General features: G+C 37.6%; 1 protein-coding gene across 2 annotated transcripts in view; it reads left to right on the forward strand.

Annotated features, from left to right (window-relative positions):
• ttyh2l (tweety homolog 2, like) overlaps positions 1 to 12,313 on the forward strand; it is an 88,361-nt gene extending 76,048 nt beyond the window's left edge. Inside the window, exons 9-15 of one of the 2 annotated variants that reach the window (XM_022673498.2) lie at positions 28 to 120; positions 1,003 to 1,095; positions 1,191 to 1,333; positions 1,435 to 1,617; positions 2,871 to 2,949; positions 5,176 to 5,188; positions 9,771 to 12,313. In XM_022673498.2, coding sequence (XP_022529219.1) covers positions 28 to 120; positions 1,003 to 1,095; positions 1,191 to 1,333; positions 1,435 to 1,617; positions 2,871 to 2,949; positions 5,176 to 5,188; positions 9,771 to 9,811 — 645 coding nt within the window. In that variant the 3' untranslated portion in view covers positions 9,812 to 12,313. The remainder of the gene's footprint in view (positions 1 to 27; positions 121 to 1,002; positions 1,096 to 1,190; positions 1,334 to 1,434; positions 1,618 to 2,870; positions 2,950 to 5,175; positions 5,189 to 9,770) is intronic. The other variant, XM_022673489.2, reaches the window with a different exon arrangement.
• Positions 12,314 to 14,284: the final 1,971 nt, after the last annotated feature.

Below are 14,284 nucleotides of genomic sequence, written 5' to 3' on the forward strand. Positions count from 1 at the left end.
TTTAACTGCTTTTATTCTGTGTTTCAGTCTCTGACCATCTTCCAGAGGTCGCTGACGACCATGCAGATTCAAGTGCAAGGCCTGCTGCAGTTTTCCGTCTCTGTCTTCCCCACTGCTGAGGTAAGACAAGCTTCACAGCGCTTCACAAATCTATTATTATTTGGGTGGTGGGTCATTATTCTCACCACTGCAATGTGGGTTTTGCTCCAGCATGGCTGCTGGAGTTTTTAAACACCACATTGTCACTACTGGACTGAGAAAAGTCTACCAACCAGACATAGAGCTCTGGAAAAAAATTAAAGACCACTTAAAAATTATGAGTTTCTTTGATTTTACCAAATTGAAATCCTCTGGAATATAATCAAGAGGAAGATGGATGATCACAAGCCATCAAACCAAGCTGAACTGCTTGAAATTTCGCACCAGGAGTATAAGGCATAAAGTTATCCAAAAGCAGTGTGTAAGACTGGTGGAGGAGAACATGCCAAGATGCATGAAAACCGTGATTAAAAACTACCAGGGTTATTCTACCAAATATTGATTCTTGCATTATTTGAGGTCTGAAAGCCCTGCATCTTTTTTGCTATTTCACTTTAAATAAATGCTGTAAATGACAATTTTTCTAATTGGAATTTGGGAGAAATGTTGTCAGGTAGTCGTAGTTTACAAACATACACCTACAAATAGCAAAATCAAACTGATTCAGAAACTGATTCAGAAACTAGTAAAGTGGTCTGGATTTTTTTTTTGAGAGCTGTATTTAGCCAATAGTGTCCTGTAAGCACTGACGAAGGACACAAACTGTGCAGCAACAGATTCAGGACTTTTGTCTCTAATTTTATCTACAAGGTAGAAACAAGGAAATAGTCATAATGTTACGCTTGATCAGTGTATGAAGCTGCAAGGACGTGAGGTAGTGGTGTATTTTTTTTATTTAATTTTTTTTTACTTCATATTCATGTAAAAACATAACTAAGGCAACTCTCACTCATTGTTCATCAGAGGGATTTGTTGGGCGTTCAGAAGCTCCTGAACACCACAGAGTTTAACCTGCACCAGCTCACTGCCCTGCTGGACTGCAGGAGTCTACATAAGGTGAGCTCTCTCTCCTGCCCTTAATGCTGCACCATGTTTCCCTGTAACGCATCACTCTAAATCAGCCTCTCTGTGTGTGGGTCTGACCCCTGCAGGACTACCTGGATGCCCTGGTGGGCATGTGTTATGACGGCGTGGAGGGCCTGCTCTATCTGTGCCTCTTTTCTCTGCTGGCAGCCAGTGCCTTCTGCGCCATGCTGTGCGCCATTCCACGAGCGTTTATCCTCATGGCCAGCAGGTAGAAGCATCCCCTCGTTTCAGTGCTCGCGGCTCTCCTGCTGCAGTCGGCTGATGTGAGCTCTCCTCTCCTTTCCTCTTCTCTCCTCTCCTCTCTTGCAGGGACAGGGACTATGATGATATAGACGAGGAGGACCCCTTTAATCCGCAGGCACGGAGATTGCCCTACAACCCCAGCCGAGCACAAGTGCACAGCTTCTGTAGCTACAGCAGCAGCCTGGGCAGCCAGACCAGCCTGCAGCCGCCGGCGCCGACTACCTCCAGCGCACCGGCAGCAGAGTATATGTGAGTGTGCGTTTGATGTGGAACAGTGTTAAATTAGATTATTCATTGGCACTGCCCGTAAAATGTGTGGGAAATGAATACCCTATTTTTCGCACTATAAGGTGTACTTAAAATCTTTTCATTTTCCTTAAAATCGTCAATGCACCTTATGTGTGAATTTTACCAGTCAGGTTGTAAGAAGCAGTAAAGTGCAGCGTTGTACATGAGTTTCAGTTTAGTTCTCCAGCATCAAGACTAGAGCAGTATTCGCATTATGTGGCTTATAGAGAAGTATTATCAGCTTGTAGCCTGCTCCTAACCCCGGCAAGCACGGCTGGAGCAGCATTAGCATTAGCCACTTACTGCACTAAGTGCATGTATAGGCATGAATATTGAACTGTAGTCTCCATGTTTTCTGTGTTAAAACAAGCTATGTTGGATGAACTACTAGCTAATATCACCCTGGCCTACCAGGACACTCAGGGTTCCTCAGTGTAGCACTAGCAGTTAGCCACTAATGCTAATGCTGCTGCACCCAGCCTTATTGGAAATATGAAAATCTAAGCTTAGTGTAAGTAAATGGAAGCGCTTTTCTCACCCCAAAAAAAACAGTTTTCAGCAGTTTGGACTGTGTCTCTCCACTCTTCCTCCAGACTCTGCTCCCTTGATTTAAAAATGAAATGCAGAATTTACTGATGATCAGTGATGGTTTGGAGAGACATGTCATCTGCTGGTGATGATCCACTGTGTTCTATCAAGTGTAAAGTCTAAATCTTACAGCACTTCATGCTTCCCTCTGCTGACAACTTTTATGGAGATGCGGATTTCATTTTCCAGCGGGATTTGGCACACTGCCAAAAGTACCAGTTTTTTTTATATAACATTCTAATCGTCTGACACACTGATTTTTGGGTTTCATTGACTGTAAGACATAATCATCAACAGTAAAAGAGATAAACGCTTAAAATAGATCACTCTGTGTGTAATACATCTACATAATTACTGAAAGAATGTACAATTTTTAGTGATATTCTACATTTTTAAAGATCATGCAAAAATGGCAACTTTCTGTGGATATTACTGTAAAAAAAAATCCAAGCCATTTTAAATAATGTATTTATTTATTGATTGATTTATGAAATCATGGTATTATAATACAAGATTTAAGAGTTCTCTTTTGAAGTTTTGGAGTCTAGTAAAATAAGCTTTTTGTTTTTTTACATAGAGCAGCAAATTCCATCTTTTATTTCCTGTGTCTGTTCTGTGTTGTCCAGGAATCAGTCCATGCTGTTCGGAGGAAACCCTCGATATGAAAACGTGCCGCTGATTGGCAGAGGTTCGCCCCCGCCTTCGGTATGTTGGTTCTGTTGTCTCTGTTAAGAGTAAAACTGTGACCCAGCATGCAGCAGGCTGGCTTAACCATTTTCTAAACAAGCGAATACTCTGTGTACACTGATGTGATTCCTGTATGAGCGTGCATCGCTGCGTTAGAGCTGGTGATAGACTGCCCTCTGCTGGCTGTAGCTGTGAGAATCTTCTAACTCCTGTTCTTTCCTCTTGCTTCTCTTGCATGTGCCTTATTACTGTTCCAGAACATCTCTAGCCTCTCTATGCAGCATCTGTTTCTGTTTTCTGTTTTTTTCTTCTCTTTTACATTGTTAATGAACTACCTACACCTTATTCACATGTTGTGAGAGTGTGAGAATGTAATTAGCAGTAATGGTTATGAAACTGACTCTGGCCTGATCTCCAGCTGTAATGGGATTGGGAATAGCTCAGCAGTGATGTACAAGTCCCTGCACCTGAGATTAATCTTCAGCAGTCAGGGATGAGCGCTTGTAATCTAATTCAGCCCACGATAATTGCTGGAGCATTGATTAGCTCTTTGGATCTCCCTGGATTTAGCCATGATGTAGTGCAGCACACTTTATCACAGAGGTGCGGGAAAGGTGGATGTTGTGCTTTTGCCAAGCGAGACAGTGTATTATATCTGTCTTAGCATCCGTATTTCTTCACAGATTAGCTTTTTGGCATCATAGTGCCGTGTTATATACATGCTATGTAGATATACAGTATATTAAGTATACATTATGAAAGTGTATTGAGTATTTAAAAAAAAAAAGCAAGGGATGCACCAAATATTTAACAACCCAAATTATTTAGCTAAAAATGGCACAAAAAAAACACTTTCAGTGAATTTTTTTTTTTAAATAGATTTAGCTGAAATTAAATTAAATTAAATTAAAGTGACAGTCCCTACGTATTTTGTTTCTTTTTTTTTCACGTTTTCTCCCAATTTATCGGGCCAAATATCCCACCATTTAGCTGCATCACTAGTAATGCCTCAACACTGTGAGGGTGAAGACTAGCACATGCCTCCTTCGACACATGTGAAGTCAGCCACCGCCTCTTTTTGAACTGCTGCTGATGCAGTAGCATTGTCGAGTAGCATCACAGGGCACTCAGAGGAAAGTGCAGCGACTCGGTTCTGATACATCAGCTCACAGATGCAGCCTTGTGTACATCACCCTAGGAGTGATAAGGGGAAAGAGTGCCATCTATCCACCCAGAGAGAACAAGTCTAATTGTGCTCTCTCAGGGCTCCGGCAGCTGATGGCAAGATGCATGACCGGGATTCTAACCAGCAATCCCTTGACCGTAGTGGCAGCGCTTTAGATCACGTTTTTTGATGGGATGTAATGTAAATGTACCAAGCATGCTAAAAGTGCTTTAAAAGCATTCTTTATTCATAGTAAATGAATCTGCTAATTTTAGCGAGGATTAGCAGCACCACTCAGGTAACCGCAAAGGCTGTTATAGCCAGAAAAGGGTCCCGGGACCTAAAAGATCACACTCTTTTTAAAATGAATATATGTGGCTTTGCAGAAATGGTATTAGACGTACACTGATACCATATATAATAATTACAATTTCAATTTAAAAGATAAATATCCTAACGACTGCTGCTACAATGGGAAAAAATGGGAAAAGACATGTTCGATATTCAGTATATGACCTTTGGCCAAATGTATAATGTTTTTGGTTTTAAAAATATATATATTTATTCCGGTGCATCCCTAAAATAAACTATGTAAAATCTTCAGAAATGTATTTTAAGCATCTAATCAATAAACAGGAGCCACGGAAAGACATCCTTCAGACTGAGATTGAAGCTTTTCTCTATAGAGTGTCTTTAAGTAGCTTTAATTTTTTTTTTCCAAATTGATTTCAAACATTAAACCATTAAACATTAACCATGTGCTCTCATCCAAATGTTTGGAGACATTGGAAATCTAAGGAATGGCCGTTTCCGAAGCCAAAGCACCATTACCTTTTCCGTTGCACTTCCTTTAAATCACGTTTTCATTCATTAAACATAATTCCTAGAAGCATAAAGTATTTTAATGTGATTGTACTATTGTACTGCAAGAATAATGCATGGAGAGTTCATGAATTGTTCATTTTCAGAACCGACTGAAATATATTTTCAGGAGGCTCCTTTCACAGATTATTACTTTGCAGCTAATTGAGTGTTTTTCTTCCTTTCTTTTGTCATCATATCTGGATTTATTTCCCCAGACATTTAGAAACAGTAAGTAAAGTGGGTTCCCCTCACACCCACAGTGTCTCCTTTCTCTCGCCGTTGTTCTCTGTCTCCTCACCGTTCTCCCCTCAGGCTATAATTACCTGATCCACCGCTGCACTTTGTTCTTTGATCATCATCACTGTACTTCACAGCATCGCTAAGAAGTTTATTTGCTTTGGATCCAATTATTCATGCAAGTCTCACTTCTCAGCCGCGTGAACTCTGACCTCCTGCTGTGTTGCACTTGTTGTTGCTGTTGTTGTTGTGTCTGTTTGTTTTGTCTGAGAGTGTGCGCCCCTGACTAACCCCTTCATCTCAGCCTGAACTGCTCCTGAAACATTTCTGTCTGACCTTGTTCACACATCCGATTTCACACTGATCAAAAAACACTGCATAGCACAGATCTCATTCACTCAGATTAAGCTGAAATCAGAGCCTGTAGGGCCCTGCGGTTTCTTTTGCTGAGAGTGGAGTCTTAACAGAATTGCTGATGGAAATGGTATTAACACACAAAATTGGTCAGAGTTAAATAAATACAGTTTTTCTTAAATTATCACGGGAAGTATTACATTTTAACACCAACATTGAGTGCATTTACATGCACTTTATGGTCTTATTACTGCAGACATTGAAGAGTTTGTCTGTATTCCAATTAAACATGTGTTTACGTGAATTTTGGGTAATCAGATATTGGAAAAAAATTAAGTTAGAGTTTACATGATTATCCTTTTTTTACAGACTATAAGGCGCACTCTCAATAAACTTCTATTTTCTGGTAAATTTTACACATAAAGTGCACCAGATTATATGTCACATTTTAAGCAACAGCAGTAAGGAAAAAGGGTGTTGCCATGTTTCCCTTCTAATTCAGCAGGAAGTAATAAAACTTAAAAACTGTAAAAACTTAAATTCTTACAAAAAACATTTTATTTCAAAGTCAAACGAGCGCTGGAAGTTAATCAAAACAGATTTCTCTCCTTAAGAACTGTTTATTTGGGTGAGTAAAGCACTTTCCAATATTTTAGCGCTGTTAACATCAGTGCTAGCCACTGTTAGCAGAAGTGCTAACGGCAGTTAGCAGCAGTTTATAGCTAGTAAATGCCGCCCGAGAGCACTACACTGAGAAACCTTGAGTTCTCCGGAAACTCAGGGAGCTATCAGCTAGCGGTTCATCCCACGTAGCTTGTTTTAACACAGTTAACACGCAGACTACAGTCAAGTATACTAGTCTCTGAATGGCGAAAGAGCTAGTGTTGCAGTTAGCGGCTAATGCTAATACTACTCCAGCATTGGAACTGGAGAAACTTCACTGAAATTAAAGGATTTAAAGTGCACCATACAGTGTGAAAAATACAGTAGACCAATAATTGTATGTTTGTTAAAGCAGCCAGCACTACCTCTACACTATCAAGGCAGTAAAAGTATTGCTGCTGTTGCTGTAGTTGCTGCTGCTGCAGAATTGTATAAAATGTCATGAAATCACAATTACAAAAAAGGCTTTTAATTTTAATCAAGGGATACAGATGCAATAAGAAGGAGAGAGAAAAAAGAGAGACATGTAGAAGAGAGATAAGAGAAAGAACGATTAATCTAGCTAAAGTAATAAAGTGTAATATGTTTTAAATATATGTTTTAAAGCTGAAAACATGCACAATGCAATGCTAAGCCTGTAGTGCAGTGGAGAAGGGCTATGTTCCTCGTCCCAAAATATTGTTGTTTCATAATTACACGTCATCTTTTGACGTCAAAATATGATCTCATGACTGTAATATATTCATTTGTGGCCTTTAAAGTATTATTTGGTTGCCTGCAGAATCCTTTCTAACGATGTTCTAATCATCTGCAGCTGATGTGCTGCACCTGATTCTAATTTTAGAGTTCTGCAGTAGAAATAAATGTGGAGGGGTCTTAACCTTTTCATGACATTTAAGGATATTACAATTTACAGATGATTTTGGAAGTGCAATGCATTTGTTTAGTTGTATTTGTTTAAATAAATTACCCCATAATCCCCGCATAAATATTTTTTTATGGTTTAAAATATGATGAAAAAAAAGTTTTTATGCAGTGTCCAGATTTAATGCTCTTATTCAGAGAGATAAGGTGTACTGTCTTCTGCTCTATGTGAGTGAGAACTCTGACAGAAAGTGTCAACATCTTCTTTAAATCAGGACTCTGAAGACGATAGGTTCCATCAACAGGTTTAATGACATTTGAAGTTGTGAAACTATAAATAAAACAGATTTAAGTCATTTAAAGATTAAAATTATTGAGGTTTACATATACAAGTAGCTGCCAGGCTAAAATAAGAGCTGGCCTACAAAGCCTACAAAGTTTAATGATGTCTAACTAAGCAATATAGCTACATTATCAACAAATATGCAAGTATAAGCAAAGATACACCTTGTAATAATATATATATATATATATATATATATATATATATATATATATATATATATATATATATATATACATACAGACGATGCCACATAAAACAGATGAAGGTAGATGAAGATGGATAGAGAAGTCCATCAGCATGAGATCTGGAGCATGAACATACTTCCTTGAACTATACAACTTCCTGTGTAGTGACTGCACATCCTGAATGCTAGCAACAATAAAGAAAAACACCAAAATCGGCCACTAGGTGGCAGGAAAATGTTATGCCATAGGCTGTAACAGCACATAAGGATTAGAGTTTTTTTGCTTGCAGACATAAGATCTGGACAGGGAATCAAACCTGAATCTCCCTTGTGCAGGATGAGAATATTATCATATGTGCTAGCCAGCTGCTCAAGTGTTAGCATTCACGTTTTTATTTATACACTGCCTGGTCAAAAAAAGTCGCTACCTGGATTTAAGTATTGAATTGAAGTAAATGATGTGGGGTTGATGCTGCAGTTGGTCTGCAGGTCTAGGTTCAGCAACAGTATGTGCTGAAAGAATGAGGTCAGCTGACTACCTGAATATACTGAATATAGACCAGGTTATTCCATCAATAGATTTTTTTCTTCCCTGATGACACGGCCATATTCCAAGATGATAATGTCAGGATTCATGAGGCTGGAATTGTGAAAGAGTGATTCAGGGAGCATGAGATCATCATTTTCACACATGGATTGAGAGAGTTCACCACAGAGTCCAGACCTTAACCTCATTGAGAATCTTTGGGATGTGCTGGATGGACATTTTGCACTTTGTGCAGTGGTCAGACTCTACCATCATCAATGCTGCAAGATCTTGGTGAAAATTAATTAATGCAACACTGGATAGAAATAAATCGTGTGACATTGCAGAAGCTTATCTTACACACTGTGAAATGTTAAATGCCTGCACTTTAAACCTATCAGGCATCCGATAATTCACTTCACCTTGCCATTCATATTGACTCACAAGATAACACCTCACAACTTACAGGTGTGTCATTCCCCAAACCGTCCCCATAGGTTAAATTTCATGATTCACTGCTGTCCCTTGACTTTTAGCATATCAGTGTATGTGAGAAATAGGTGGAATGTATCTTTAATGCTATAAGGCTGAGTATTCACTGTGGATAGAAAAACTGAAAGCTTTAGAAATTAGATTATTATCTTATTATGCAATGTAATTATTTTAGTTCAATAGGAGAAAAATATCAAATCACAGAAAATAATAATAAATGGGAAAATGTGGAGGATGAAAATGGAATACTCAGGTCTCTAAGCTTGTTCAGTCATTTGAATTGAAGCTAATGAAATGTATTGCTTTCTCTCTCTCTCTCATTTTCTCTACCTGCCTTTCTCTCACACACTCTCTCTCTCCCTCACTTTTCTCGTATACTCTCTCACCAAATCCTTCTCTTTATCCTTTTCTGTCTCTCTCACACTTTCTCTCTGTCTCACTCTCTTTCTCTCACACACTCTGTCTCACTCTATCATTTTCTCTCTCTCACTTTCTTTCTCTCTCATCCCCTCTCATTTACTCTCTTTCTCACTTCTCTCTTCCTCTTTTTCTCTCATCTCTCTCTCTCTCTCTCACTTTTTCTTTCTCACACTCTCTCTTTCTCTCTCTCACACTATTTCTGCCTCTTTCTCATTTTCTCTCTCTCACTTTCTCTTTTTCTATCACCCCTCTCTCTCTCTCTTACTCTCTCTTTTACTCTTTCTCTTTCTCTATCACCCTCTGTCTCTCTTACTCTCTCTCACACTGTCTCTAACACTATTTCACTCTCTCTCTCTACTCTCTCTTTTACTCTCTCTCTTTCTATCTCTCTCTCTTTCTCTATCAACCTCTCTCTCTTACTCTCTCTCACACTGTCTCTAACACTATCTCACTCTCTCTTTCTCTTTTTCACACACTTCCTCTGTCTCTCTTACATGTTCTCTCTCTCACACACACTTTTTCTGTCTCACTCTCTCTCTGTTTCTCTCTCTCTCACTTTCTCTCTGTCTCCTTCTCACACACCTTTCTCTCACTATTTTGCTCTCATGCTATCTTACTCTCTTTTCTCTTGCTCTTTCTTTTCTCTCATCTTTCTCTCGCTCTCTCTCTCTCTCTCTTTCGCTGTTTCTCTTTCTCTGTCTCTCTCTCTTCTCTACCTATGCAGTATTCACCCAGCATGAGGACCACCTACCTATCTATGACTGATGCCCAGATCAGACACTTTGGAAGAGACTTCCACGTGTGAAGGAAGGAGCGTCAGTCGCTGTGGAATTTTCTCCTCATCTGTATTTATTCCAGGGCGGAGCTGAATATGGATTAAGCCTGTTCCTGTTTCTCTGTCCTGATTGGAGGAACTGAAGATTCACAGCTGGTGAAGAATAAACTATTGAAAGGATTTCTCGTGGGCTGCGTGCACGCCAGACTGAAACAATGCAGCTCAGACTCTGAAATCTTCAGGTTGACCGTGCATCAGCCCTATCAACAGTCATGTACTCAAGTATTTTTCATTTCCTCAGATTTAAACATATCAGAATCATGAGCAGCGCTAAATGTGAAAAACAACAACAAAAAAAAAAAAAAACTAAACTTGCCACACCCAAGCCTTCAGCTCCACCACAAGCCTTCCAGCTGTCCTACTCTGCTTTTGGAGAAGAAGAATGGACATCTGCATGTGACATCAAAAATCTGAAAATGAAAAAGGGTCACAAAATTACTCTGCATGTAGAGATGGCACAATACCACTGGCATTAAAAACTTATATAGATTATATAAGTATAGAAAGTGTTCAGACCCCTTTAAAATGTTCACTCCTTGTTTTATTGCAGCCATTTGCTGAAATCAAAAAGTTTATTTTATTTCTCATTAATGTACACTTAGCACCCCATCTTGACAGAAAATGTAGAATTTTTTGCAAATGTATTAAAAAAGAAAAACTGAAATCTGAAATATCACATTGTCACAAGTATTCAGACCCTTTGCTCAGTACTGAAGCAGTATTTTGAGCAAGTACAGCCATAAGTCTTCTTGGGAATGATGCAACAAGTTTTTCACACCTGGATTTGGGATCCTCTGCCCTTCTTCCTTGCAGATTTTCTCCAGTTCCTTCAGGTTGGATGGTAAACGTTGGTTGACAGACATTTTCTCAGACAGTCTCTCCAGAGATGCTCACTTGGGTTTAGGTCAGGGCTTCGGCTGGGCCGGTCAAAAATGCTCACAGAGTTGTTCTAAAGCCACTTCCTGGTTATTTTAGCTGTGTGCTTAGGGTCATTGTCTTGTTGGAAGGCAAACCTTCAGCCCAGTCTGTGGACTGGCCAAGTATATCTCTAGACCTAGACCTAATTGAGCACCTATGGGGCATCCTAAAGCGGAAGGTGTGTTTTGTATGCTTGCATGTTTTTATCACTGTATAAACGATCCAACAAGGCCTTGTTGGATAAACGATGTGCTTTTTTGTTCTGCGTGAGTTTGTGAGCTTAATCAAACCATTTACCATGTTTGTTTTAACATAAAAATGTGAGTGAAATGTGAGTTTTATTCTTTTTTTACACGTTGAGGAAAAATACGAATATGTTAAATGTATCATATTGGGTGGTAGGAGGGCCACTCCTGTATGGGAAGAGGTTAACTGATGCACTTAATTTGTGATGATAATCTAAAAAAAAAAAACAGGCAATCCTGCAGACTGCAGATATTGATACCTGCTGGTACTGATGCCATCTCTACATGGCTGTTTTATTTAAAACTACCTCATCATGGTAGTCAAACTATAGCCCTGTCTGGATGCGATTATTTTCTCAGGGGGATGTCTGTGACTGCAACTGAAAAACAGGAGGACCAGTGAGTTTTTTGGCTTTTCGGTCACATGACATCGCGTTCAGTAGCTCCTCCATTTCCACTCGCTGTTGTGTTTATGTGGATCTCCGTCAAATCGCACGCCCAAAGTGTAACTATTTTATTAAACGTGAGGTGATAAAACTTAGAGACGTGCGTCCGACGACCACGGAGTTCAGCAAAAACAGTAGGCAAAAAGCCTGTAATTTTCTCAGAGGACGTTTGAGAAAAACACTTACATGGTTGTTCCAGACAGGAATAAAATCACAGAGGACCCCCCATAAAATACAAAATTACCCCAGGACCCCCTGAGGAACTAATTCCGTCCGGATAGGGCTTATGTTGTAAAGCCACGGCCACTGTATCAAAGGTAAGAACTGTATGCTCCTAAAGTTTAGCTGCATTGATGGTGCCAATCTGAGTATGTGAAGAAACAGCATTTTATTCATGTTAAGCTCAGGTCTGAGATAACTTTTCCTGTTGTTCTACTGTCTGTTTAAACCAAGTCTAAAATGTTTTATGTCACACTTTAGTATACACAGTATGCTGATTCCAGCACACACATCCGTATACTAGAGATTTAAAATCAGATTTAAACTTGTTTATATATATATGTGTGTGTGTGTGTGAGAGAGAGAGAGAGAGAGAGAGAGAGAGATGATAAAAGGTATGCTATCAGTTTTGAACAAGACGTCATGGTATTTTAGACAGAACCCAGTAAAAAGAGTGTAAAGAGTGTAATTGTATAGTGTGAAGAATATATAGCCTGATTGCTAGCACTGCTCCTTCAGTATGTCTTTATATGTTTTTTATTGTTTGTTTTAGGCCTATTTGACATATGTAAATCTTTATTAAATAAAGAATTGGTCTGTTTTATTGTTGCTTATTGTTTTTTATTACATATTATTATTATTAGTGTAATTGTAGTAGGCAGTCACTTTTGTTTTTACACTGTTTCATACAGCAATAGATATACTGGAAATGACTCTAAAATGCAATACAGTCTTTTTCATTTCTTATTTACAGATAATTTAATGTAATCATTTATATTAAGATTGTCTGTTAAATGTGTCATGTTTGCCTTGAAATCAAATGTAATATTTTATTTTAAAAAATTGTTTTACTGCTGATCACAATGGCTGCTTTGGAAGTATGTAAATGCAGGTGAGTGTCAGTGCTAGACTGAAAGCTAATGCTAGCTGAGCATGTGCATGAATGATTGGAGGGGAACTGTGAGTATCTGCATAAAAGACCTGTGGCTGAAGGAGCGACATGCAGCACAGGGAAGCCGGTCTCCATGCATGACCTCAAGGACCAGCATCATCTGGTGAGACTCAACCATCATTTTTAAAAATAATTTTACAAATATTTATACTGTTCTTAAAAAAATAAAGTTATAATTGTATTTTTAATGATATAATAATAACAAATAATACAATTTCATTTATTATAAGCATATTTGCTGCAATAAAAAATAAATAGAAGAAAGAGATAGAGTGAGAGAGAGATATTATGAAAGATAGTAAGAAAGAAAGAGTGGAAAAGAGAAACAACTTGGAAGAGAAACTGAGGGATAGCATGAGAGTAGGGGAATGAAAGAGAGTGAGAGCAAATAAGAGAGAGTGAGGGAGAGAGAGAGAAAGCAATACATTTCATTAGCTTCAATTCAAATGCTTAGAGACCTGAGTATTCCATTTTCATCCTCCCCATTTTCCCATTTATTATTATTTTCTGTGATTTGATATTTTTCTCCTATTGAGCTAAAACAATTACATTGCATAATAAGATAATAATCTAATTTCTAAAGCGTTCAATTATTATAGTCTCAGTAATCCACAGTGAATACTCAGCCTTTTAGCATTAAAGAGACATTCCACCTATAGCCCACATACACAGACATGCCAAAAATCATGGGACAGCAGTATGTAAATTGATCATGAAATTTTATATAATTATATAATTTATATAATTTATGTAACAGGTATAGTCCTTTAAAAGTTATTTAAAAAAGAATGAGATACTTTATAATGAGCCCACAATATAAACAAAACAGTGTTTAAAAATAAAATATTTACATTTAATATAATAAATAAATTGCTTATGTACAAGCCTGTTTTCTAAAGCACTAAACAAATAAATAAATAGGCTTCTAAACCCACATTTGTTTTTTGTCTTTTTTTCTATTAAATATTTACACAAATTAAAAACCAAAATTAATATATTTGTTTAATTAATATATTTGTTATGTTTACTGCAGCTTTAGGTTTGTGATGAGCAGAAAGAAAAAAGATAAAAAAACAGAAAGATCAATATATAAAAAAGAAAAAAAGATAAGAAAATAGCCAGAAAAAATATAAAGGAGAAAAAGACAGAAATAAAATATAAAGAGGATTTTTTTAAAGACAGAAAGAAAATTAATTAAAAAAATAAGGAAACAATTAATAAAATATAAGGACGATTATTTTTTATAAGACAGAATATATATATATATATATATATATATATATATATATATATATATATATATATATATATATATATATATATATAAAGAAGTAACCTTAAAAGAAAAAAAAAGAAAAACACATTAAATGAAAGTCAGGAAGTCGAAGCAGAATAGTAAAAGAAAGTAAGAAAAAAATAAAGAACTGAATGAAGAACGAAAAAAGAAGCAAGAAGAAAGAAATCTTATTATACACTGTATTGGACTTTTAATATAGCTATGTTACGGACTTTTATTTTGAAAGCTCCTTCACCTGGTAACCGGGTGTGTAGCGGCTCTGATCTGGGATCAGCTTTGTACTGATTGTGGGCGGGTTCGCCGCCAGAGTGATCTGATCTTAGGTC

Source organism: Astyanax mexicanus, chromosome 19 (genome assembly GCF_023375975.1).
Source record: "Astyanax mexicanus isolate ESR-SI-001 chromosome 19, AstMex3_surface, whole genome shotgun sequence".
Classification (NCBI taxonomy): Eukaryota; Metazoa; Chordata; class Actinopteri; order Characiformes; family Acestrorhamphidae; genus Astyanax; species Astyanax mexicanus.